The sequence below is a fragment of the Chelonia mydas genome, chromosome 6 (assembly GCF_015237465.2).
Source record: "Chelonia mydas isolate rCheMyd1 chromosome 6, rCheMyd1.pri.v2, whole genome shotgun sequence".
NCBI classification, from domain to species: Eukaryota; Metazoa; Chordata; order Testudines; family Cheloniidae; genus Chelonia; species Chelonia mydas.
This window is the reverse complement of record NC_051246.2, coordinates 92,939,069-92,964,977: the sequence shown is the minus strand read 5'-3', so window position 1 is coordinate 92,964,977 and position 25,909 is coordinate 92,939,069. Positions and strand designations below refer to the sequence as shown.

Genomic DNA, 25,909 nt, shown 5'->3' with positions numbered 1-25,909 from the left:
CACTTGAGGAATTTTCCATCTCCACAGGGCAGGGAGAACTTTATCCCTTTCTAACATGATGAAGGGATCTAGGTGGGACTCACCCCAGAAAAGAAACCCATAGGCCAAATCCCTCTGTGGTCCTTGGCCTGCCTCCTAAACCCTTAAAACTCTCAGCTTCTCTTGTCCTCTGTTTGGATACTGCCTAGTGCTTGAAGGGGTAATAGTTTTCAATTTTTTGATCTGAGCCAGTAAAAATGGCTGGTTCTTTCCATCATGAAGAGAGGGCGTGGCTTGTCATTCCATAATCAGCCGTAAGTAGCCCATGGATCATAGATCTGCTGCCTACCTTCAAAACTCTGTTACATATGAAGCCTGAAATCCTCATTGGAAGTTTAGTGAGCCCTGGTTCCAACCATCAGGATCCATCACAACCAGCGATCTTACACTCCCTTAGTGTTATCCTCTTTGCAGTACCATCCCGTTGGTCTTCTGTGCATAGGGGTAGGCCACCATGAAGGTAGGGAGGGGGCAGGCAGAAATACAAGGGTCTGATGCCCAAGCCCAGCCAGGACCGCTGGCCCATCCCTGGAAAGGGATTCATTACCTCTGCGAGGTTCATCTTGGCTATTTGCTTGTATGTTTTATCTCCGAAGGAGCAGATGGGGAGATGGTCTTCACCACTGATGAGACGCCGTTTGAGGGTGAGAACACCACAGAGATGTTCAGCTCAGGTCAGCACATTTCTCCTCTGTACATTAGGGCCCTGGCAGCTCCTAAGGGATTTCATGGTGCAGCACCCCAAGGAGGAGATGCTGCTACCTGGATGGGAGTGTTCTGCCAAGGGGTCCAGGTTTTGGTGGACTTCACTGAAATATCCACACAGGCATGAAATGTTGTCAGCCCTCTCCACGTAGGGACCTAGGCATTAGCATGTGCCAGGCATGCTGTTCTGATAGAGGGTGCTGGCATGGGCTAGGCATTCCATTCAAGGGTGGCTTCATAATGGGAAGGGTAGAAATGCCCCAGTGGAAGTCCCACCCTGAAGCAAGATTGAGATTTAATGCTCCACACACCTAGGTGCTTTCACAGTCATATGAGTCTATGGCCCTTGTCCATGCTACAGCTACACTCATGTTGGGAAGCCCAGTTACAGCACAGTGGTCTCACAGCCTGGTTACAGTCTGGTTCCATTATGCAGTGAAGACAGAACCTAACCCAAGTCCCTGAGACATGTTGAACTTTGAGACAGTGTGAAGCTTTAACAAAGATTATAGGCATGGGTAAGGTCCCATCTGCACTGACTGTAGCGGTGTGGACACGACCCATGATTGCATCATGTTCCTGTTGATGATTTCACTCTGCCATGTGCCTTCCTGAAACAGATCAATGGCCCAGCTGCTCTGGTAGCCTGTCTCCAACAGTGGCTGGTGCTGGATGCTTAGAGATTATGCAGAGCCCACATTAAGCACCTTGCTGTGCAACAGTATCCCATGGAGAGAGATTCTTTTCTGATCCCCATCTCTTGATCAGCTGTTGCCCTCAAGCACAGGGGTTGTTGTCGCTGGCAATCTCCTCCCCCGGTACCAGCTCCTCCATGGAGGCTATGGTGATTGTTAGCCCAGCTGTTGTGGTGTAACTCCATTCCCAGGGCTGTGGCTGGACCTCAGAGAGGTACCCACTGGGTGGGGAGGTTACTTATACTCCCCCCGGCCCTTGTTTCTCTTCTCCAGATGTGGACAGCTGTGAGAAGTGGCTGAACTGCAGGAGCGACTTCCTCACCAAGTATCTGAGCAAGGTGCTGACGGATTTGCCCAGCTGCCCCTGCTCCTACCCATTGGAGGCTGTTTACAGCGCTGTGAATCTGCGGGACGAGGGCCAGGGCAAGAACTTCCGCTGGCGGGATGCCAGTGGGCCCAAGGAGCGGTTGGACATCTACAAGCCCACGGCCCGCTTCTGCCTGCGCTCCATGCTCTCCTTGGACAGCACCACGCTGGCCGCCCAGCACTGCTGCTACGACGAGCACACAAAGCTCATCACCCGGGGCAAGGGGGCTGGCGCCCCCAACCTCATCAGCACGGAGTTCTCCCCGGAGCTGCACTACAAGGTGGACATGCTGCCTTGGATTCTGTGCAAGGGGGACTGGAGCCGGTACCATGCTGTTCGGCCCCCCAACAATGGGCAGCAGTGCGCTGATAACCCCACTGAGGAGGAGTACCTCTCCCAGCTACAGGAGGCCAAGGAGTACTAGCAGAGCTTGGCTGAGTGATGGGGGAGCAGGATGTGGCAGGTCTACCACGTAACACTCCAGGAGCACCAGAGGGCCTGTCTCTCTCTCCACTGCAGTGAGGGCCCGCAGGCCACAGAGGCTCTGGAGTCGTCCCCTGCTTGTCACTCCCTTGGAAACAAAGCAGTCCGGGGGAGAGGCAGAGCGCTTGGCCTTACACGCAAGCTCCCTGTCGGTGCCAACCACAGGGATTGGTTTTAAATCTATCTTTTCACAGTGGCATCCCAGTTCCTTTCCATTTTCCAAGGGGCCCAGGTGATCCTTGCTGCCTGATTGGTCCCAGGGGTGCTGTTCTCACTCCAGCTACTTCTCTGTGGATAGCACAGGATCCATGCGGGTGACAGCTAGAGGCAATGGAAAGCAGCGGCCTCTGAGGGTGGGGGTGCATAAAGGGAAAGGGCACAGCTCCTGTTACTTTTCTATGAAGTGTTAATTGCAGTCTCACAAGGAGCTCAGGGGTTTATGGTAAAACATTCTTGGCTTCTGTTTGCTTCGTGTTGCAGCTGGGCTGGTGGAGTTTAATACACCAATCAAAACTTGCTGTTAAGGCAAAGAGTTAGCAGCTTTATCAGAGACATCCGATCAGGCAACTGTATAAACGCCTGCCTTAGCAGGTCCTGGGTCTCCTCTAAAACCTGGGGATGGATCCTCCCAGGAGAGGGCTCCTCGTGAGGAGTACAGGGTGAGGTCTCCCCTGGATCTTACAGTCCAGACTTGGAAAGAAAAAGACTGGGAAAGGCCCACGTGGTGTTCCCTTGGCTCTTGTGGCTGGGGAATGGGGTAGTGATGCTGGTGCTGGGAGCTATGTGAAAACATGCCCTCTTCACAGAGCTATTGAGAATAATAAGGTACACCTGCTGCCAGGGCCAGGGGCAAATAGGGACAAACAAGATCTGGTCTCCACCCAGAGGGGAAGGAAAAGGAAATGATCCAATATCTGTGTTTAACACCTTGTCCTCACTTCAAAGGGAATGGGATGGGGGGATTGGTAGAAGTCGCATCAGCAGCCTATACAGACACCTGGATCTCCCTGGCAGGTCAGCTCTCCTGGTGCGTTGCAGTGTTGAGGAGTGTCTTTCCATCAGATGGTACCCACCCACTCTCTTCCCCAGCTCTGCAGAGTGTGGGAGGCAGTCCTGCTGTTTGTGTCTTCACAACGATGTGCAGAAAGCACCCAAGTCAGAGGGATCTCTCTGCAAGCCCAGACCCTGCCAGGGTGACCAGCTGTGACCAGGGCTTTTGCCCCTGGGGCTGACCACTGGTTTTGACACTGTAAGACCATGTGGAGATGGGAGCTAGACTCCTGCATGTGGATGCTTGCACCATTGCTGGGTTTTTCCCCTGGAGAGGCTGCAGCCTTAGCCAGTGTATCTCCATTGTCCCCGCCCCACCCTGCGCTGGGGGAGAGCGAGTGTGATGAACTAGGCCACTCCCTGCAACTTGGCATCTGGTTAGAAAGAGCAGATTGGCATCCGCTCTGTTTCTCTCTGGGCACCTTCAGGGCCAGGTCCTCTCTCCCTCTCTCCCCATTGTCCCCAGTTATCTACTAGTCCATTCCCCTGCGTTCCTGCCTGCCCAGCCATCTCCCGAGCTTTATCCCTTTCTTCTAGTAGCAATAGGGAGTGGAGAATGTCTGGAAGAGCAGCAGCTGCTGAGTGGGAGACGCTGGTGTCCTGGATAGTCACTCCCCGCCCTTGCCCTCAGCATGTTTTCATTTCCAGGCTCTTGGGGTATGGTCATTGATTCCAATCCAAGGTTCCCATCCTACTGGGGCGAGAAGCAACATAGGACCCAGCCAAAGGTGCATGCTTCACCCTCCTGTCACCTCGATTAAGAACTCGCCGACCAGGGCCCACAAGCCTCTCATGGACCTCTCTGCTGCTGGGGATGTTCTCTTGTGGCTGAAGCCCATCCTGTGGCCAGTTCCTGTGGATTATTTGAGGGAGCTGCGGTATGACCCATCCCCTTAAGGTTCTTGTGCCTTGCCCACTGCTGGCTGACAAGTGCATGGTGTGCTGGGTAATAGCAATAGCAACATCTAGTGGCCCCCCAGGGAAATGGCAAATGTCATTCCTCGGGAGAGCCCCAGGCCCAGCATCTTACGAGGGGTTTGGGGTCCAAATAGGTGATGGGAATAAACCACTCACCACTGGGGGGCAGAAATGTCACCTCCTTCCCAAATGATATCTTCTGCCCAACCCCACCTCATTAGGGAACCAGCAAGTATGGCTCATATATGCTCTGTCCCTCTGCTTCAGGCTCACTGCTCTGCCTAGGCACCCTCTGTCCATGAGCCGTAGGGCTCGTGAGTCCTGTTTCAATCCATTCCTGCCCAGGATCTACTCTAGGAGTGAGTATAGTGGGGTGAACCATACGCTGGTAGGTCCCAAGAGCTGTGCCACCCACCTCCTTAAAACTATAAAAAAATACACAGACACAAATTGGACAAGGTAACATCAGGGACAAGGTGAGACGTTCATCTCCTATGACAAAGGAACCGTGTCAAGTGGTTTAATCCCCAAATCTGACCCAAGTAGCTGGGGAGGAAAGACCTCCAAATGCTCAGTACTTTATTTTCTCCGTCCAACATATTCCCCACTGCCGAGAATTGAAGGAACTCTGTTTTCCTGACCCTAAAGCTGTCACAGAGAGTCTACCCAGTAGGAGTGCAGGGTAATTACTTGCCCTACATCCAGAGTGGTGTCATTTACAATGGTGGCAATCTGACAGCAAGACAGAAGTGTAAGGAGGCAGAGCTGGCTTGTCCAAACTCAGCTGACTGCAGGCCAGGGAGAACTGGGATTTGACTAATGCAAAATGGATACAAAGTAGGAGGAAATGCACAGAATAATTGTTTCTTTAGCTCATAGTCTGCTGCTCTCATTGACCCCCATTGCATGGGTGCCATCCTAGTGGTTATCTTGGGTGTCTCCAGAATGCCTACTCACATGGCTTGGTGCCTTGCCCTGGTTTTCCAGCTCTCCCCAGGTCCATGTTGGCCTATGGTAGCTTCCAGCACCCAACATTCCCATGGTTTTGACCAAGAGCCAAGACTCAAATGTCTCTTCTGCTGCCTCCCTCGGGGTCTTTATTTCTGGGCACCCAGCAGCTTAACCCAACAGGCAGCAGTTCAGATCATTCTGAATAAAACAACATTTATCTGGCAGAGGAAATAAAGAGAAAATCAAGGGAATCTGACAAAGAATAGGATCATGGCCACTCTAAGATTCCAACAAGCACAGCTGGTTAATCAGACTTTGCTGCAGAATATCGATCAGTCAGGATAAAACCCTTCATTAGCAGAAGGTCTGTATAGCTGATCACTGTGCATTGTTTCTCTCATTGTCCCAGTATCTTTCTCCAGGGTCAGGGAGCACCCAGTCTGTCAGCTCTCTCTCTCTGACCCTTCTTGTAATCGTTGAACCTTTCACTTCTGGACCATTGTGTTCAGGTCATCAGTCACCACGTGGGACGCTGTCACTAGTGAAACACAAACCAGTGGATTTGCCAAGCTGCCACATATTGGATTATTATTGTTTAATAATTATAGTTCCTTGATATGCACAGACCACAATTAGCATGGGAGCCCCATTGTGATGAGCAAACTGCAGACCTATATCCAGACCTGCCTCAGAGAACTTACAGGCTACGCTGACAAGTGACATATGAAAGGTGGGGTGAGAGCTAGAGACAAAAAGACATTAACGGTAGATAAACGAAGGGCCAGCTATATTCTCCCTGTCCTTTAAACCATCGCTTGTTGGCTGGTCTCTTATCGACTTTGTGACAGAAGTGGGTCGTAAGGAGGTGAGGGCAGTGGTCAGTGGATCAGTTCTGGGACAGCATTCTATGTGTAAGGGGCAGCATGGAAGAAGACTTGGAGACATTTGTGTGTGAAGCAGATGAATGGGCGGGTGAGGCTGTCAGTCATTGGTGAAAGGAAAAGTACATTATCCCTTGTCATTCACCAGTCTCTCTTCTTATTGCCTCTTGCACGTCAAATGCCATTGGCCCACTTCAGAGGACTCTTGATCTAATGTAATGGGAGGAATCTTTTTAGCATCAGTACACAGTCTATCTGCTTCTTAAAAACATGTCCTTTTAAACCTTGCTACCTTTCAAAAAGGTACACATCCTCCTAGGCAGGGTCTTCGCATACATCCCTTCTGAGATGAGGGCTTCGGGATGTTCTCCAGCTTCTTCCCTAGGCTAAGATGCCACTGAATAAGTGACCTCCTTATAGTAAGGTCCGTTGCATGTTAATAACATCCTTACTCATGGTTAGTCTGAATTTATCAACCTGCATAATCCCAGAAATGATTCCTGTAACACACACATTTCCTATCAGGGGGCTGGTGGGAACTTTCACAGGAAGGGATTGCTGTTGAAACCTCCTGGGATGCTGAGTTGCTATTCTGCCTCCCTGGTTGAGGACTTCAGGAAACATAGACAAGAATAGAAATACGAGGGGCAAGAAGCAGTGCTGCTCCTCACGCAAGCACCTTACCCACCCAGGAAGCTTTATTGAGCTACGCTAGGAAGAGCAGATGTTTGGACAAAGGTTTATTTTTATATCCTAATAAACAGATTGTTGAGCCACAATTATTAGAGTTCTTTGTCTCCACCTCCCTTAATTATATTGTTTATATATATAATATATATATATTTCTTTTACTCCTACCAAATTGCATAAAGGGGGATTCTCCTGCATTCTGACTTGCAATAAAGCACTTTATTTAAAATGTATGTGTTGTTACTGATATTGTTCAGTTGTGTTAAGTTGTATATTGCTGAGTGGGTTAGTTACATTTTAAACAGAAATGGTGTTGAGTGCTGCATAGTTTGGGTCCCTGTTCACAGCCGGATTGTAAGGAGCCAGACACATTTGCTGACTTTCTTCTCACTCTATTGTTTGTGTTTGATAGGGATGGGCGAACCTCAAATAGCTCAGAGCCGAGACACAACCACATGGTTCAGATGCTGCTGTGAACCTTGTAGGCTGCAAATTCCAGGTGCTCACCGTCTCCTGGAGGAAGCCCACAGCAGCCTTTCCTGTGGCATTTTTGGCACTCCTGTGCCCAGCAGAAATGGGAGAGAAGAGAGGGTGTGGAAACCAGGATGCCTTTAGTTGCTTTCTAAATACGACTGGAATTTTCAAAACTCAAAGGCTTGTGTTGGGAGGGGCAGGGGAGGAAGGATCAAGGCAGGTTTTCATTTGAGCTGGTTCGTCCATCCCTAGCATGGTAATGTTTGGTTCCCTTGTACAGTATTTATTGTTTGTGGTGGTCGCAGTCGCTTAAGAAATGGGAAAGTAATGCTGGTGGATGGGGCTGCACTGTGGAGCTGTGTTGTGTATCTGAACTGAGAGCAGAGGCTTTACCGAAAGAGAAGCAATAGTGCCAGACGTCTCTTACCAATAAAATTTATTGTTATTACAAGGCAAGCCTGTTAGCTTGGTCTTTGATGGTGGAAAGCCCAGGAGTGTAAAGGGATTTGATCTCTTTGGGCTCCTGAGCATGAGACTGCAGCCTCACTTGTGCTGACCTGGATCCTGGCTTAATTGAGAATACCCTCTCTGGTTTTAAAACTGGATTTTGGAACTGGTTTTTGGAGGGTGTCCCTCAGAAATCTCCCATTTCCCCTTCTCATCCCTCCTAGGAGAGCTGGGTAGAGAACATGGAGTGAGCAGAGTCAGTGTGGCCCAGTAGATAGGGCACCAGACTGGGGGTAAGACGACCTAGATTCTGTTCCTGGCTCTGCTGTAATACAACTAACAACAAGAACGACACGTGCTGCTGCCATCCCAGGCTGGGGCTGAACGTGCTGGGGTGGAGGTGGGTGACTTGACTGTTGTGTGCCATCTGGAAAGTGCTTTGGATAAAAGATGCTCTCCCAGTATCATTACCATTAACAAAGTGGTACACGAGATCTCGGAAGCCACAGCCTGCTGTCAGAAAGAGAGGTCATCCAGGCCCCCACTATGGAGGAACTATCCCCCCTAAGAGGGGACCATCAGGGTCAGTTTATGAGAAGGCTTGGAAATGATGTAGCAGTGAGATCTCTGAACTTCACCTTCCAAGGTCATGGCTGTGGATGCTTCTATACTGTACCTAGCCTGGTGGTGTTTGAGGGTATGTCTACACTACCAAATTAGGTTGATTTTATAGAAGTCGATTTTTAGAATTACATTTTATACAGTCAATTGCGTATGTCCACACTAAGTGCATTAAGTCGGCAGAGTGCATCCTCACTACTGTGGCTAGCATCAACTTATGGAGCGGTGCACTGTGGGTAGCTATCCCACAGTTCCCGCAGTCTCCGCCACTCATTGGCATTCTGGGTTAAGCTCCCAATGCCTGATGGGGCAAAAACATTGTCGTGGGTGGTTTGGGGTACATTTCGTCAGTCGCCCCTCCGTCCGTGAAAGCAACGCCAAACAATCGTTTCACGCCTTTTTTCCTGAGTTACCCATGCAGACACCATACCATGGCAAGCATGGAGCCCGCTCTGCTCACCGTCACCGCTGCTGTTGTGGGCAAGTCTCCTGTGGGGGCTGCTGTGATCCAAGTAGCCAATGCAATCATTGGCGTTCTGTTATCAAGGGTACTGACTCTGGGAAATGTGTGGGCCTTTTTAGATTTTAGGTGCATCATATTCCTGTCCTTTGTTGCTGGTGAAGAAGTCTTGCAGCCGTACATTCCAGTTTGGTCGGTGCTGTAACACCCCGTAGCACTTCTGTGGTTGACACATGTAACAGCTCCAGGGCTCTTGCTCTTTTGCCTTGGCCGGGGTACTTTGCCCTGCCAGGACCTCCAAGTATTCCACACAGAAGTACCTGCAGTAGCTGGCGTTGCTACACAGCAGCAGCTCCTGGGTGCCATCGCAGCAGACGGTGCAGTAGGACTGCTAGCTGTCCTCGTCCATGGTGTACGGCTCCACCACTTCCGCTGCAACTCTGCTCTCCTGCTCCCCAGCGACGAGCTCGGGGGATCTGTTCTGGTCCTCCCGGGTGCCTTCGCAGCAGACGGTGCAGTAGGACTGCTGGCTATCCTCGTCCGTGGTGTACGGCTCCACTGCAACTCTGCTCTCCTGCAACTCTACAGCAGATGGTGCAGTAGGACTGGTAGCCGTTCTCATTGGACATGTAGCTTGGCTGGGGGTTCTGGGAATGTCTTCCCTGCCTGGCTCCTAGCAACGTCCAGGGCAAGGTGTACAGCTCCACCACTTCCGCTGCAACATTGCTCTCCTGCAAGTTGGAGGCTTCTGCCTCAGGCTGTTCTCCCAGCCAGCAGTACCGTGTAATCGCACCTACCCCAGCCTACCCCTTGCTCCCATGGCTCATGAAGCCTGGACAGTAGTAAGGAGCAGTTCAACTATAGGCTGAGCAAGCGAAGAATGGTGGTAGCATGTGCCTTTGGACATTTAAAAGCTCACTGGTGCTGCTGGTCAGACCTCAGCGCAACCAACATTCCCATTGTTATTGCTGCTTGCTGTGTGCTCCATAATATCTGTGAGAGTAAGGGGGAGACGTTTATGGTGGGGTGGGAGGTTAAGGCAAATCGCCTGGTGGCCGATTTTGAGCAGCCAGACACCAGGGCGATTAGAAGAGCACAGCAAGGTGCGCTGTGCATCAGAGAGTCTTTGAAAACCAGTTTCATGACTGGCCAGGCTTCAGTGTGACAGTTGTGTGTGTGTTTCTCCTTGATGCAAACCCACCCCCTTTGTTGATTTTAATTCCCTGTAAGCCAACCAACCTCCCCCCTTCGAAATAAAGTAACTATTGTTTTGAAACCATGCGTTCTTTCTTTATTAATTTAAAAAAATGAGATAATGGACAAGGTAGCCTGGGTGGGGTCGGGAAGGAGGGAAGGACAAGGCCACATTGCTTATTGTAGCCACACTAAAAATCAGACTGTTTGAATGACAGCCTTCTGTTGCTTGGGCCATTCTCTGGATTGGAGTGGCTGGGTGCCCGGAGCCTCCCCCCCGCTGCGTTCTTGGGCGTCTGGGTGAGGAGGTTATGGAACATGGGGAGGAGGGCAGGCGGTTATACAGTGGATGCAGCGGGGGGTCTGTGCTCTTGTTGGCTTTCCTGCAGCTCCAACTGATGCTTCATCGTGTCCGTTTGCTCCCCCATTAGCCTCAGTATCGGTCCTACCTCTGCTCTTCGTGCTCACTTAATGCTTTCCTGGCCTCTGCCACTGAATCCTCCATGCATTAAAGCTGTGCCCTATCAGTGCGGGAGGACTGCATGTCAGAAAATGATATCGCGAGTGCGTTTTTTTTGCCTTCTAATCTGTGATAACCTCAGGGACGGAGATGATAGGGGGAGCCTAGAAACTTTCTATGCTCTACGATTCTGGGGGTACTGCATGGTCACCTGTGCTGCTAAGCTTGCCACGCTGACCAAACAGAAAATGAAATTCAAAAGTTCCCGGGGCTTTTCCTGTGTACCTGGCTAGTGCATCGGAGTTCAAAGTGCGGTCCACAGTGGTCACATTGGAGCAATCTGGGATAGTTCCCGGAGGCCAATACCGTCGACTTGCATCTGCACTACCCAAAATTCGACCCAGCAAGGTCGATTTTAGCGCTACGCCCCTCGCCGAGGAGAACTACAGAAGTCGTTTTTAAGAGCCCTTTGTGTCAACGGAACGGGGTTGGTTGTGTGGACGCAGTCATTTTTAAATCGACCTAACGCGGCTAAATTCGACCTAACCCCAAAGTGTAGACCAGGGCTGAGAGCATTACCGGGAGTTGCTTGGAGCAGGTGTTGAACATGGAGAGCTCCACCCCTAACTGGGAAACTACCTTTGATGCTTTTGCCGGGGACAGAAGAGGAATGGAGTCTTAGAACTAGTACTCCTTTTCTTTTTGCGAATGCAGACTAACACGGCTGCTACTCTGATACCTTTGAAAAGACTGTTCTGGATGCAGCCGCCACAGCCGAAACCCAGTGAAGCCAGAGGATTTGCCAAGCCTTCCAGCAGTCGCAACACTTTTTATTGTTGTTAATAAGCATCCGTTCTGACCGTTTCCAAAGCCTAGCTATTTCCAGCTGTTCCCCCCCCCCCCCCTTTCTTTTTGCTGGCTGCACATCTGTCAAGGTTTATTGGGTTTTCCAACACGTGGCTCCACTCCACATCTGCTTGGCGCCACAGCTGACCCCAGCCTGAGGAGCAACAGGCGGCCTCTGTCCATACATGATGCGGCGTAGTTCTGAGCGCCCTGCTGTTTGCCTGCAACATGAAGTACATGGATCCCAGAGCAGGGGGCTGGATCCCAGCTGTGCAGAAAAAGAGCCTTGGAGAGAAATTACTCTCACTGCAGTGTGGCAGCCAGGAGTTAACACTGTTTATGATTTAGGGTCATGTCTAGTGGCCCCGACCAAGTTCAGGGCCTACTTGTGCGAGGTGCAGTAGGAGAGCCGCTGCCCCAGGAAGTGTACAGTCTAGATAGACGGAGGGTGGGAGGCAGGGAGTACTCTTATCCCCATTTTACGGCTGGAGAATGGAAGCACAGAGAGATTAAATAAATGATTTACCTACAGTCACATAGCAAGGCTGTGGCAGAGCAGAAAATTGACTCAGGTCTGAGTTCCAGTCCATTACCTTAACCACACGACCATTCTCCCTCAAGGTGTAGGGCTTGGTTGATTTGTCCCATCCCAATTTACCCTGCTTTCCAGGGGTTCATGGATCTCCGCTTTACCATTTCACTCTGGGCTCCTCATCACTCGTATCTGGGGCTGGATTTGCCCATTCATTCACATGTGTAAGGATCTTGATTTGCACAGGCTGCCGTGCCCAGAATTTGATGGGCACAATGGTCGCAGCATGTGCTTGCATGTGCTTCTCAAGCCTACCCCAAAGTGCTCATGCCAGCGCAGCTTGCTCTTTCCGTCACCCTTCAAAATGGGTGGGGAGTGGGCAGGGGGCAGTTCTACAGGTCTGGGTCAGTGAAGTTTTCAGAGGAAAACTTTGTGTGGGAATCTGCCATGGGGCCAAGGAGGGCTAGTGGAACAAAGAGGCCAGTGAAGGAGTGTGTTTTCATACACGTGTATTTACAGCAGCAGGACCCCACTAATTATTCCCACAGCTCCCACCCCAAGAACAAGAAAACAAGAAATAAAACCTAGGGGAGCCCAATGACCCAAACGCTCTGTCAACAAAAGGGAAAGGACAATAGGCCAGAAAAGTGTGGCCAAGTGCACAAAGTTGAGTGAACCAGAAGGCCTGGCCCCCGAGCGTTGAAGGGACAAAGGGTGAAAGATGATCAGCAAGTTCCTTAAGCCTAGTGTTGCACCTGGGGGGGGAGGGGGTGGGTTAGAGATTAGGCCAAAATTTGCTGGTTCCAGACCAAATTCAGGGGCAATTCCTTCTTGGCCATCAGAGACCCCCATGTTTTCACTTGGCAGGTCATGGCAACTCCCCCGGGGATGGTAGTGGTGGGGTTCTCATCCAGCAGTGGATCTTTACATGTAAGGGTTACATCATCCATGACCTTCTAGCAGCAGGCTTGTTGGGCACAGTGTTGCTGATGCTGGGGTATGGGGAGCCAGTGACTTGGTTTGAGTGCCTAGTGTAGCCCCACCCTGTCCCTTGCAACATTCAGTTCCTCACTGCCCTCCTCTGCTCACGCTCTCTCCTTTCTTCCCAGCCCTGCCATCCATCTGGCCCCCTTTCAGCAAGCTCTCACTTCCCCAGGGCCATCGGCTCCTCAGGGAGCTGAGCTGCAGCTGTGGGGGACTGTCATCAGAGGTCACGCTGTGTAACCCTGCCCAACAGGCCTGCAGGCCATGCTTTGGGCCCAGTGCCTGGAGGGAAACGTGCACCACTGGCCTGCCAGCTCCATGGCTGCAGCAGGAAGTAGACTCTCTCTCTCCCTCCCACCCCCACAGAGCAGCAGACAGCTGCCCCTTGGAACTGTGTGCAGAGAGCCCGGCTGGTTGGGCCCCATGCCCTGCTCTGTTCCAGGCCCCTGAAAGCATTTCAGCTATTCTTTTCTCGCCGCGCTGTAACACAGCAGCGGGAATCCCGGCCTCACAACGGCCCCCGCACAGCTCAGTGGCAGAGCCAGGACAGCCGTTGGCTGGTGGCACATCCAAAGCAAATCTGTCAGCGAGAGGCACTCAGCCACGCAGTTCCGCTCCAGGTAAAAATGCTCAGCCCTCGCCAGCGGGAGCAGCCCAGGGACGCCAGCCAGGGGCCGGGAACCAGCATCGGATTTCAAGGCTCTGAGTGAAGCTACAAAGCAAGATACAGCTGCTGGGAATTTTTTTTTTTTTTAAGTAATAGGCTGCTGGTGAAGCGGCTGACGACAGGCTGAGCAGCCCGAGCTCCCTCCCCAGGGCAGGTACAGCTCTGGCAGCTGCCCCTCTCCTGCTGCAGGGCCTCACCTCAGACTTGCAGGGCCAGAAGCAATAATTCATGTTTGTTTTAAATTAGCCAGTGGCTATAGGAACAGATACAGTGAGGGCCGCACTCCCAGCTCTGTCAGTGTGGCCCAGCTCTGCCCTGAAGGGACCCCCTGGGCTCCAGCGTGCATACAGCCCCTGGCCTTGCTGCAGGGAGTAGCGGTTTTGATGGGAGTGGGATTGTGTGTGAGAACCCTCCCAGCTTGTTTTCCATAGGGGCCAGCAGGCATGGGCGCCCCGGGCTGGGTTCAAACCAGTGACCTAGAGCGGAGATGCTCCATTTCCCCTCACGTAAATGTGTTTGCAGGATCTCATGGCAGCTAACCACAGCCTCATAGACTTTGTCAGAAGAGACCATTGTGATAATCTATTCTGACCTCCTGCACATTGCAGGCCACAGAACCTCACCCACCTACTCCTGTAATAGACCCTTAACCTCTGGATGAGTTACTGAAGTCCTCAAATCATGGTTTGAAGACTTCAAGTTACAGAGAATCCACCATTTACATTAGTTTAAACCTGCAAATGATACATGTCCCATGCTACAGAGGAAGGCAAAACCCCTCCAGGGTCTCTGCCAATCTGACCCAGAGGAAAATTCCTTCTAAACCCCAAATATGGCGATCAGTTAGACCCTGAGCATGTGAGCAAGACCCACCAGGCAGATACCTGGGAAAGAATTCTCTGTAGTAACTCAGACCCCCTCTCCATCTAGTGTCCCATCTCCAGCCACTGGGGATTTTTGCTGTTGGCAGTCGCCTATAGGCCACATGCCATCGTAAGCAGTCCTGTCATACCATCCCCTCCATAAACTTATCAAGCTCAGTCTTGAAGCCAGTTAGGTGTTTTGCCCCCACTGCTCCCCTTGGAAGACTGTTCCACAACTTCACTCCTCCGATGGTTAGAAACCTTCTCCCAATTTTGAGCCTAAACTTGTTGATGGCCAGTTTATAGCCATTTGTTCTTGTGTCCACATTGGTGCTTAATTTAAATAACTCCTCTCCCTCCCTGGTATTCCATCTGAATGTATTTATATCCCTCTGATGTATTTATAGAGAGCAATCATATCTCCCCTCAGCCTTCTTTAGCTTAGGCTAAACAAGCCAAACTCTTTGTCTCTTCTCATAAGGTAGGTTTTCCATTCCTCGTATTAGCGAGTAGCCCTTCTCCGAATCTCTTCTGATTTGAATTCATTTTTCTTAAACATGGGAGACCAGCACTGCACACAGCATTACAGATGAGGTCTCGCCAGTGCCTGGATAATGGTACTAACATTTCCCTGTCTCTACTGGAAGTGCCTCACCTCATGCATCCTAGACTTGCATTAGCCTTTTTCAGAGTCACATCACATTGACGGCTCATAGTCAGCCTCATAAGAACGGGCACGCTGGGTCAGACCAATAGTCCTCCTAGCCCAGTGTCCTGTCGTCAACAGTGGCCAGTGCCAGGTGCTTGTTCCTATCTTCAGCCGTAGCCGGGCTCTGCGGTAAATGCAGCTGCAGCTCATCTGGATGAACAGCTGTGTGAACGGAGCCTCAGGGATAAAGGTCTTTCTGCTCCAATGGGCCCCTTCTGGCTAGACCCCGTGTCTTCTCTTGCCCCTGCAGCCATTTGAGGAACCCCACTCCCAACACCAACCACGGGCACAAGCACCTTCTCCCCACCCACACCAGTAACTGCACGGCGGTGCCCTGAACTAACTGTAGTGCTGTTGCTCTGAGACCAGCCTGGGTATGTCAGCACTGCCGCAGCCAGGTGTAGGAGCCATGCGCAGCTGCACGGCATCCCCTCGTTCCCAGGCCTGGGCATGCCCAGCCCAGCAGGGATGTGTGAGGCTCTGTGGCAGAGAGGCCGAGACAGCAGGTGCTGGGAGTTATAGGAGGCAGCACGGTCAGTGGGGCAAGTGGCAGGAGCTCAGGGCTGCCTCCACTGCCCTGCAAAAGCTTCAGCTGCCAATTCTCAGGCAAGTCGCCCTGCACCACGTGGCTTTAAACTTCACCAACGTGGGGAGATGGGTTTCCTTCCACAAGCCGCCTGGGGACGGCAGTGACAGGCTGCTGGGGGCTTCTTCCCTCCCCCCACATTCTCAGCTGTTACTTCACTGCAGGCAGAGAGCCCAGAGGAGCTGGAAGGCGGCTTAAGTGAGCCCTCTGCTAAAGGAGCTGCCACTGGGGAACCCCCCCGCCCCCAAAGGCTCAAGCCCTTTTCCTTGCCAGGAGCCTTGAAAATGTCACTGAGCCAGGTGAAAGGAACAAGCAGCTGAGCTGCATTTCCCTGGCGGGAGAGTCCTTCAGATCCCCCAGTTTGGCACATGGAGTGAATGAGTTGAGCTTGGAGTGTGGCGCAGAGGTTCAAGCCCCCCCCCCCCCCCCCGCCCCATCATCAGCCCAGGCATCCCTAGAATGCAGGCACTCTTGAGAGGAACTGGTTACATGTGGGGGAATAGGGTTGTGTGGAGGTGGGAGCTGCTTCTCAAGCCTACCCCAAAGTGCTCATGCCGGCACAGCTTGCTCCAGCCTCACTGAGGCTGGCCCTGAGCTGGGTGCTGCTCACTTGGGCAGGTGTCCCCGCTGTGGGCATGCCCAGCATTGCAGCAGCAGCTGAACTGCCTGCCTGTGTGTCCCCGCACTGTGCGGCAAGGCGAGATGCCGACACACGCACCAGGAGGGGGCGCTGAGTTGCTGCTGCACTGAGTGGATTTCTGCCGCTCCCCGCGGGCACCCAGCCTGGGTTTGAAGAGCTAGTACTGGTCTGGGAGGGCGCCAAGAGCGACATTCGCCCACCCCACCATGCACTAAGAACCTGCTGTCCCTCCTGCCTCCCCCCCCCCACCCCCAAACCCAGGCCTCAGCCTAGCACTCAGCTGCCCCAGGGGGAGCTGCATGCTCTCACTCCCCACAGGCAGAGGCTGCAGTCTGACCCCATCCATCAGCAGGGGGGCTAGGCTCTCACCTACCCCCACTGCTAGTGCTGTGAGGTGCAGCAAGCTGGGGTACGTGTGGCGGGCTGGGGGTGAGGAGTGTTTTCCTCAGGGAAGGGCATCGCTGTTGCCTACCAAGGTGGAGAATGCATGGCTAGAGCCTCTCCAGGCTCTCCTTCCTCGGAGTGACATGCCTGAGCCTACATCCGTGGAGCCAGAACTGAGACCCACGGGGAGGTGAGAGCCCCTAGCCTCTGCAGAACAACCATGTCCCTCATCGCTCTGAAAGGGTGGTGAGTACAGCACTGAATGGAGTTAAATGAGCATGCTTGGGGCTAGTTCTGAGGGCTGTATCCTAAACCCTGCTAGCTCGACCTGGAGTGGGTAAGCCTGCCAAGATAAAAAATTCAGGGTGGAGAAACCCCCTTAATTTTCCTTTAGGCTAGTCTCCAATGTGCCATCTCTGAATTGCTTAAAGCAACTGTGACAGCATTCACCCCACCTAAACAGCATTCCAGAACTGGGGCACTGAGCTTACAATTTTTCAAGGGTATTTGGGGGAAGGCCCCTGGCCTTTGTGGGATGGTGGCTTCTGTGGCTTCCCAAGAGGGGCTTTAATCACTGAAAGGAAATAAACTTGAGGGCTATGCAAGCCTCAGGAAGAGCAATCGGCCTTCATTGTGCCCCTAAGGAGCATGGGCTGCATCCCAGGAGGTATCACAGAGGATGGCAATAACAAACATCCACATAGAAAGATAAGATGTAAGACTTGGCCCAGGACCAGCCAGGCCACTGGGCTTTTCCATAATTAACGGCAAGCCATCTCTAAAATATCCCAACCCTCCTATGCTGAGCTGAAATAAGAGTCTTAGGCACCTTTTAATCCCTCATGTTGATTTATGTCAAATCATTGTCCAAAAATGTCCTTGGTTTTCTGTATGCAGACTGAGGGTCTGCCCCATGGGCTGTTTTTGAGCATTGGGGTTACACTGACTCTTTTGTTGTGGTAAGGTTTAATATGATCTAGTATGCTGGGGAAAAGCCCCACAGAGAATGACAGCATCTGCAAATGGAAGGATGCAGATTTGACCTGATGCCATTCACAGCAATAATTCATTCAGTGATTTAGGCTCCTTTCATATCCCTTGGCAGGCCTCGGGTTCATCACTGGCACCTGCACTGCTCCAGCTGTGGCAATGTTCCAGTGTTTTAAATGAACAATTGTGTTGCTTTGCTGAGTGCAGTCAATCAGACTGTGCCCAGGCAGGAAACTTTGCAGCTCTGCACTAACTTAGTTCTCCTAAGCAGCCTCTGAGCAAGACACTGTGCTTCCATGGTCTTTGTGCTTGTGGGCTGCCTGTCCCACAGGAGTTGTCTATGGGCCATTCTGTTATGGCAGTAGCAGGATTCCCAAATCAAACTGGGGTTTGTGAAGAAGAGAGCAATTAAAATTCCACTCAAGCTGCTGTTCTCTTCTCCCCCACTTCCTAACCCTGCAGTGGCAGGTGATTAGAGCAGCCTGCCTTGTGGTGCTCCACATCCAGCTGTTATGATCAAATCCTACTTTACTGGGGGCCAGTGCTGCCACCCCGTGGTCAGCTAGGTGCATAGCTAGCACACCCCTAGCGAGGATACGTTCAGACTGAATCAACTTGCTGATTGCTGGAGCACCATCACTTTCCTCCCATCACAGGTTCTCGCCTGTGAGTTTTCCCATCACTGTTGGAGGGATCTGCTAGTGTCAGCCTATTGCAGTTTATTATCAGCAGTGCTGTTCTGGAAAACAAAAATCACCCATTTATGCATGCTGTTTTTGAAAAAGACAGACAAGGCTGCACAAAGGGATCAGTGGCACAATCTCCCCTTGAATTTTGTGCTTGCATGCCAAAGACAAAGGGATTAACAGAAATGATCAGAGGAAGACACTAGTTAGTGTGGAAAGGAGACCTAAAGGGGGTAGGTCACGGTACAGACTAACGCAGAAGCACAAACAGCCTCCAACAGGATAAAAGGTCACCTCCTACCCTCCTCTGTAATACTGCATGACTCTGTGCATGGGGCCAGCAGTTATGTCTCTGCCAGAGCTCAGGAGGGATGGAGCAGGGCTCTCCGTTCCCTCCAGGTCACTGGAGGGGGAGTAGTGTTGGCAGTAGATGGCATATGGGAGAAGCTCACCCTGTTCTGAGGCAAAAAGAGGCCTTCAGTTTCCTGACTGATGCCAGAGTTAAAACCCACAGGCAGTACTCTCTCTTCCCCACCCCTAGAACTAGCGGGGTTCAGCCTGGGGCATTGCCCCTTCATAGTATCCCCTTGGGAACAGGCCCTACCTCACTGCTCCCCAACCACCAGTGCTAGAGCCAGCAGTTTGCTTTGGCCTAGGCTCCATGCCCATTCCCTGTCCTCTCTTTGAGGGGGAAGTTTTCCTAGCTGTGGTTTGGAAGAGCTGGAGAGTTACTGATTTTCTTGGACAGTAAGTGATGTCCATTCTCACGAAGCAGGCCAGCCTAGTGAGTTGGTGAGACTAGCCTGGGACTGTGTGCAGGGAGGGGCTTCCTGAAGAGGAAACAGGAGGGTTTTTAAACATTCTCTCCCTGGCATTTGGTCCATTGCTGTTTACCAGTAGCAGGCCGAGGGGATCACTGGACTCTCTGAAACTTGCTGCCTTGAGCTAATGCTGTACACTTGCTGTGAGGTTGATCCCCTTTGCTAAAGCACAAACAAGTAACTTGTGCTGAGGCTGGTGCTCATCTCCATGAGCAGCACCTTTCCAGATACATCCTCTGATCTCACACTCAATTGAAAAAACCTCCCTTTGTTTTTTTTAAGTTACGTTTATTTAGCAATAAAAGTATGTACATGTAAGAGAACCCCTCATTGACTCCCTGTGGCAGGAGACATGCACAGAGCAGTAAGGGGCTACAAGCAGTGCTGCTCAGTGGCCTTCCTCATCCTGCTCTTCAGCAGCGGCACCAAAAAAAGGGACAGACGAGAAGCAATCAGTCCACACAGCAGAATCTTCGGACAGAGACTCTCCCCGGCAGCCGATGTTAAAACAAGCGGGCACCGTAGCCAAACGTCTGTTTAATGCCCTCAAAGTAGTAGCGCTGCCACCCTTGCTTTGTTCTCTCCTCCTCACTGGAAGGGATGCCCTTCCCCTCCAAGCGCACTTCTGTCTCGCCGCCTTTATCAGTGAAGTTCAAGGTAACAGTTGCAAAGTGCCCTAGAAGAGCCGAAGGAAAATCTTCACATCAGCACCGTGCAATAAGGCACAAACCCTGGACAGCACAGCCACATCCTCACCCAACACTGCTGGTAAGAGCAGCACACCTGTCCCATCACCAGAGGGCACAGAATCCCTCCCAAAACCTTCCCCTGGTGCACAACCCCTTCCCTCATGTCTTGTACAACACTTGCTTTCCTTCCAGGAGGAGGGAGTGTCCCCCTCAACTCTGCTTGCAAGACTGCCAAAGAGGTTGCAGCAGACAGCCTTGAGGCAGAGCATGGTGCTGCTGCAGTGTTCCCAGTCCGTCCATCTGCCCAGGAAGCAACACAGCATCCAGACTCACTCAACTGGGAGAGGCCTGGGGTTACTGTGGGGTGTTACGATCACCAAGCAGATATTAGTGCAACCTAGAGGACCCCCCCCCCCCCCAGTCAAACCAGCCAATGTGCAGCCATGGCAGGATTCATTCAGTAACAGACAAGGGCTGGAACTCTGTAGTCTGGTTCTTCAGGCTACCTACCAGATGGCCAAGATTTAAATCTCCACTTCATAACAATCTGCTTCTCGGGGACCTAGGTAAAGAGAAAGCAATAAATAGGCAGCCGTTAGACAATGCTCAGAACTGAGCATGACCCAAAGCATCAGACTCACTTCAGAGACTCACAGAAAACAAAACTAGAGGGAGAGGGACTCTTAGAGTCCCTATATCCTGTTATGCGAACGCTGGGCCCCGTTAGGCTGAAGCACTGAGGGGAGAAGAGACACTATTGCTACCGTAACACTGATTCAAAGTATTCTCCCCACCATATACAATCCTTATGGGGATCGAGTTCTGAATGCTCTATATATTTATATATTAGGTGTTACTATAACGAGGCCCTAAGATCTGAGACCCATTATGTGGGAGCTGTACTAATATAATGAGACAGAGTCCCTGCCACAAAGAGCTTGCAAATTACACAGACAAGACAGACAGACAATGAGTGGGAGGAGAGACAAAGGTAGAATGACTTGACCTTGGACTCAAACTTGCCCAAAGTCACACAGAGCCAGGAATAGAAGCCAGATCTCCCAGCTCCCAGAAATGAAGAAGACCTTCATCAACAAGGGTGACTGTAGGAGAATGGCAGTCACAAGGGAAGGCGTTTCAATCAGGAAGATAGTTAAGGAGGTGAGTAGAGCCCTGCAAATCCATGGATATCTGCATCTGTGGATGCGGTTGTATTGTTTACCATCTTTACGGATCGGATGTGGATCCAAATTTTTGTATCCACGCAGGGCTCTAGAGATGAGGTACAGAGCAGGGGGATAAAAGACTGCAGGGAAGGTGTGACTTGGCCACCAAGGCTCCTTCTGAACAAGATACAGCTGCACCAGCTGGTACTCACTAGATCAATGAACTTGCCGCTGACACTGCCATCTAGCAAGTGGAACTTCCCTCCTTTATCAGCCTCTATGATTGCCGGCGCATGGGTGAAAGCCTGGACCATCTGTAGAGAGACAGGCCTTGTGACTGGAAGCATCACAACCTTCTCCTCATTGCAGGACTCATGTGACTGGAAGCATCACAACCTTCTCCTCATAACCTGCGCCAGCTGCTCTGAAACCTGCTGGCAGGGGAGTTGCTGCTGCTGCTGAATGTCTCCCACCCCAGCACAAGAGCACTGGGCTCTCTGGAACAAGCGCTTGGCTGAAAGCTTAGGGTCTGCATTTTGAGGATGGGGACGGAGCAGTGTCTCCGCTTTCTAGCCCATTTCTGAAGAGCTCCATGGGGATGTGGACCCAGGAAAAGCTCCCTCAGAGCCAGGAAAGCAGGATTTGAGCCCTGAGGCATGTAATGCCAGCACCCCATTAACAAAGTCTTTTACCTGCTTCTCACAGGATGGGGAACATGCCAGTTCTATAGAGGGCCCCCTAACTCTCATTATGCTCTTTCTATCGGTTTCTCCTAAGTGCATTTTACATTACTCCAAGACATTCTCATGTGATCTGATGATCCCCAATTAAAGCCTGGCTCTCAGGAAGCGGAATGTGATTCTCCAGAAACAGAACTGGGTACTGGGGCCTACAGAGACCCCACACGCTTATTGCCATAGGCAATGCCACCGCTAGGGCTGCTTCCTGCAGAGAGAGGACTGGAGGTAGGCTGGCATTAACAGCCTTGTAAACCATGCAGGGAGAGCGAACACTCGTAGATTGGCAGTTCCTGTGGTTTAACTCATCTACAGCAGCCAGCCTAGGAAAGTTGTTCAGAGACAGTTAGACCATATAGTACAGTCCCTTGTTTAGTATGCCATTCCCCTCACCCCTGGCCTGCCCCCCCCCCCCCCCCCCCCCCCCCCCCCGAGCATAGAGAGAAACAGACCATGTGCTTGAGGATTACTTTCAGGAGGCCAGGACACTGCCTCCTCTACTCCTGAGCTGGCAAGAGAGTCAATACCAAATGGTTTGTGGGTAGGAAGATCTCTATTCCCCAGAGGTGGCATCTGCTGCCAAATCACTCCTGAGCAGCTTGAGTCTAAGCTGTTCTAATGCAGAAGTGTACTACTCCCAGCTCCTCTGGGCCCACCTCCCCGACCATGCTAATTTACCTCCTGTGTAGTGAAAATTCTGTAGAGCTCCTCCGGAGATGTTAAGAAAATGTCCTTCAAACTGATCTTACAGGTGGGAATCTTGATGCCTATGGGGTTAGACTGAGGTGCTGCAGTGACAGTACTAGCAGTGGTCTAAGGAAACATTAAGAAACTCAATGTTGAATTGTATCCTTAGTGCATACACAGAACTTTAGAAACATCTTATTTCCCAGAACCCTCAAATAAACGCAGTTGATCACACACTTAAAGGACAGGAATAAGCATCTTGGAAAAATTTGTTTAGGAGCTACCATGCTTCATGGAGTAACAAGAAGTTTTAACACTCAGCCTTGTTACTGACTATACTAGATTTGAGTTACAGAACATGCCACATTGCAAATTCAAATACCCAGGCCAGCAATCACAGACTGCATCCATTGCTGAAGATACTGTAGAGTCTAAGTAGGCAGCCTGACCTATCACACACATCAGATGCACCTAACATGCTGCTCCTTTCTCCAGGACTTCAAGAACATCTATGGGATGCTTTATTTTACCTTGTGGTCTTCTGCCTTAGCTGCCAGCTGCGGAGCTGGCTCTGTTTGTTCCCCATTTACTGTAGGTAAAATCATGCCTTGGGTGAACTCTGGAAAGACAGAAATATGCAATGAACCTAGCAAAGATCAGGTCAATGTTTTAGCTGCTCAACATGCTGTAGGACACACAAGGCTGGAAAAGCCTGACCCTGGGTTAAGGTCATGACTGGAAAGGTTATACTGAACAGAACTTGAGTGCCTAATGTGAACTGGGAGAAGAGTGCAACAAACCCCTTGAGCGTGCACGGCTACCCATTTCAGGGAGATTTGAATTCTGTTTATAAGAAGTGTGTTCAGGTGGTCAAAAAAGATTATTGGTTTACATAAAAACAACTGCTGCAAAAATCTCAAGTTGTCAGTTCACCACAAATCCAGCAAGAGCTAGATACAGTTTCTATGTATTGTTAGTATCCTGGAAAAGAGGAACACGTGACACACAGCTAGTGCCCCAGAGGACTCAATGACAATTATATATAGAAAAGGAGACACCACATATTTCTTTGACAAGTTGAAAGAAGAGAAAGCCTGACTCCACCATACCACAGTAATGTCAGTCACTGTTGCCTCAGAGTCTCTCTCCTCCTTCACCTACATATGAACAATTGTACTGTCATCATAATCTTCTCAACAGCTGGGCTTCAACTCAGTTATGGATACGCTTAGCTTTACAGGGTGCCATGGAACACCCAGTCTGTTTATCCCCCCAGGCTAATGGAGGTACAAGTGGATACAGTTACTAAGCTAAGCTAGAAAGCTTGGAGATCAGTTTACTGCAAAGACTTCAAAGAAGCCTCCTGCTCCGGATCATCTGATTCCAGTGCAGCAATGAAAAGGTAACTATTGCTGTAGCTTCCTGCTTCTCCCACTGAAGAACTCTGAGGTGGAAGCAACTCTCCCCAGTCGCTATTTAGCAGCTGCAGGGGGGTTTCTCCCTCACGGTTATGTACCTGTTTTGAGCATGCTGATGTAAGTGCTCATTGCATTCCTGATCTTTTTCGTGCCCTCTTGCTTCATCAAGACCACTAAGTTGGTGTCAGGCTCATCTTTGGCAAGGCTGATGGAGACCTAAGCAAAACAGACAAGGGCCTGGTAAACAAAATCGCACTCACATGGTCTTTTTAAGACGGGATTTAGCATTATAACTAATGCTTCAGCCTGGAAAGCATTTCCAGAGGAAGCTATGAAGAAGCTTTAATAACTTTGTTATAACTCGTTGCCTCATGTGCTACCAGTTCACAATAATTTCCGTACCTATTCAACTGTCTATAGCTGCTATGGCTCCACTTTTGACAAAAATCAGCATTGAAAACCAGATCTCTTTAAGTTAAAACATATGCTGCTTATCTGGTAGAGGTGGAGGATAAACCTAGGTGATCTACCAAAGAACAATGATGGGCTACATCCTTATAGGGCTGCTTTAGAGACTTAAGATGGGAATATTTAGTGCTGTGAGACCCTTTGGTAATGAAGTGGCACAGTCAGCAGTATTAGCCATAACTGTGCTTACCTCAACTTCATCAACATCATTTTCATCCGAGAGGTTGGGAATCTCCACATGCCCCTTATACTTCACTCCCGACTTTGAGGTGCCTGTAGAGAGCAATTATACTCTGATTAAAAAGGCTTGTTCGGTTCAGCTTTCCTTGCTCTGACTGCTGCAGAGGGGCAACCTCATAGCATTTCTCAGAAAAGTGACTTTCCTCTCAAAACCCCGCTGACCCACTTTTGGGAAAGCCTTGGAAAACACTGTCCATAACCCTGTGCTAGACCCTTGCCCTGAGAGAAAACAGAGACTCTGACTTACCTGTCCATGACAGCTTGATATTCCACTCGTAGAAAAATATCAGCTTCCCTTTGCGGTTGTTGATGGATGCTTCTCCATCCAGTTTACTCACTTCTGTCACTTCACAGGCCCCCTCCGCATTCTCCACTCTCACCGCCAGAAGCAGAACTTTCAGCTTCTCTGTAGACCAATTAGAAGCATCCCGTTCAGTCCTGTAAAGATTAAAGTGGTGTAAGAGCACTCTGGAAAATTTTGCTTTTGCGCCCCACCCAATCTCTTTCCACGTTCCCCTCCCTACATCAAGACCGGTCTCTGATGCCCTGTCCCACGCATCATCCCAGGCTCCCTTCACTGAGCCTGCTGCTGCGGGGATCCAGTCCCTTCCCTTCTCCCACCTGGCCGCCCAACCCGACTCTCCCGCCATCAGGGAGGCGGCAGGAGGAAAAGGGCTCGGGGCAAGATGCTCACGCCCCGTGACCGACGGGTCAGGCCGCGCTCAGTGACGACCCTTGTCGTGGCCCCCCAACGAGGCACTGGGCGCCCCTGAGCGGGGGCCTCTGGTGCCCGCCAGTGCCGTGCACGCGGCGGGGCAGGTGCGGTGCTGCCCCCAGGCAGGGTCCCCACGCTCGGGAGCGGCCTCCCCCGCCTGCGCCTCTCCCGGCACGGGCCGGCCCGTCAGCTCGTCCTCAGGCAGCGATCGCTGCCGAGCACGGAGCGGCCTCCTGCGCCCGGCCTCGCTGGCCCGATGGAGCCAGGCCCCCGCGCCCGCCGCTCACCAGTGCCAGTTGTTGACATTGGTGGCGTCCGCCCGCTGCTCCACGATCCAGCGCGGGTCGCCCTCCCCCCACTTGGCCATCGGAGCCTCCGGACGCGCCGCCGCCGCCGAGCCCGGCTCCTCCGCGCCGCCCGCCTATGGAACCTACTAGAACCGCCGGCCGCTGCCTCCCGGCTTCCGCCGCCGGCACGCAGTCCTTCCGGTCCCCCGACACAGTCCGGCCGGGGCGGGGCCCCGACACCTAGGTTCCGGCTCGGGCGGGGCGCGCGGAGCGGTTTCCCTCCCTCCGCGTCTGGCCGTGTCGCTACCGACACAGCGTCCCCCGCCCCAAGCGCCCGCCGGGCCTCACAGCTCTGCGGC

The 25,909-nt window shown here is 51.5% G+C and overlaps 2 protein-coding genes across 5 annotated transcripts in view; one reads left to right on the top strand and one right to left on the bottom strand.

Moving 5' to 3' along the window:
* ISM2 (isthmin 2) overlaps positions 1 to 7,704 on the top strand; it is a 52,878-nt gene extending 45,174 nt beyond the window's left edge. Inside the window, exons 5-7 of one of the 3 annotated variants that reach the window (XR_006291685.1) lie at positions 636 to 713; positions 1,713 to 4,217; positions 5,631 to 7,704. Coding sequence is in view for 2 of the 3 variants with exons in the window: in XM_007068821.3 (XP_007068883.1) it covers positions 636 to 713; positions 1,713 to 2,230 (596 nt within the window). In the remaining variant the exon portion in view is untranslated. Of the gene's footprint in view, positions 1 to 635; positions 714 to 1,712 lie in introns of all 3 variants that reach the window. The other 2 variants (XM_007068821.3, XM_043549157.1) reach the window with 2 other exon arrangements.
* Positions 7,705 to 19,594: 11,890 nt separating this feature from the next.
* AHSA1 (activator of HSP90 ATPase activity 1) lies at positions 19,595 to 25,834 on the bottom strand. 2 transcript variants are annotated; one of them, XM_037900757.2, is made up of 9 exons: positions 25,551 to 25,727; positions 24,796 to 24,986; positions 24,499 to 24,581; positions 23,939 to 24,056; positions 22,953 to 23,041; positions 22,414 to 22,548; positions 21,211 to 21,312; positions 20,343 to 20,394; positions 19,595 to 19,819 (listed from the first exon to the last, which is right to left on the bottom strand). In XM_037900757.2, the coding sequence occupies exons 1-9, from the start codon at positions 25,628 to 25,630 to the stop codon at positions 19,647 to 19,649; spliced, it is 1,023 nt and encodes a 340-aa protein (XP_037756685.1). In that variant the 5' UTR covers positions 25,631 to 25,727; the 3' UTR covers positions 19,595 to 19,646. The 2 variants fall into 2 exon arrangements, with proteins under 2 accessions (XP_037756685.1, XP_037756686.1); XM_037900758.2 differs by lacking the exon at positions 24,499 to 24,581 and having other exon boundaries at positions 25,698 to 25,834.
* Between the last annotated feature and the right edge of the window lie 75 nt (positions 25,835 to 25,909).

Bases quoted from the DNA above. Each gene is read 5' to 3' on its own strand.
- AHSA1 (XM_037900757.2), bottom strand. From the start codon at position 25,630: ATGGCCAAGTGGGGGGAGGGCGACCCGCGCTGGATCGTGGAGCAGCGG. The intron at 24,582-24,795 runs GTAAGTCAGAGT...TGCTCTCTACAG, and splicing joins TATCAAGCTGTCATGGACAG to GCACCTCAAAGTCGGGAGTG. The intron at 24,057-24,498 runs GTAAGCACAGTT...TGTTTTGCTTAG, and splicing joins ATGATGTTGATGAAGTTGAG to GTCTCCATCAGCCTTGCCAA.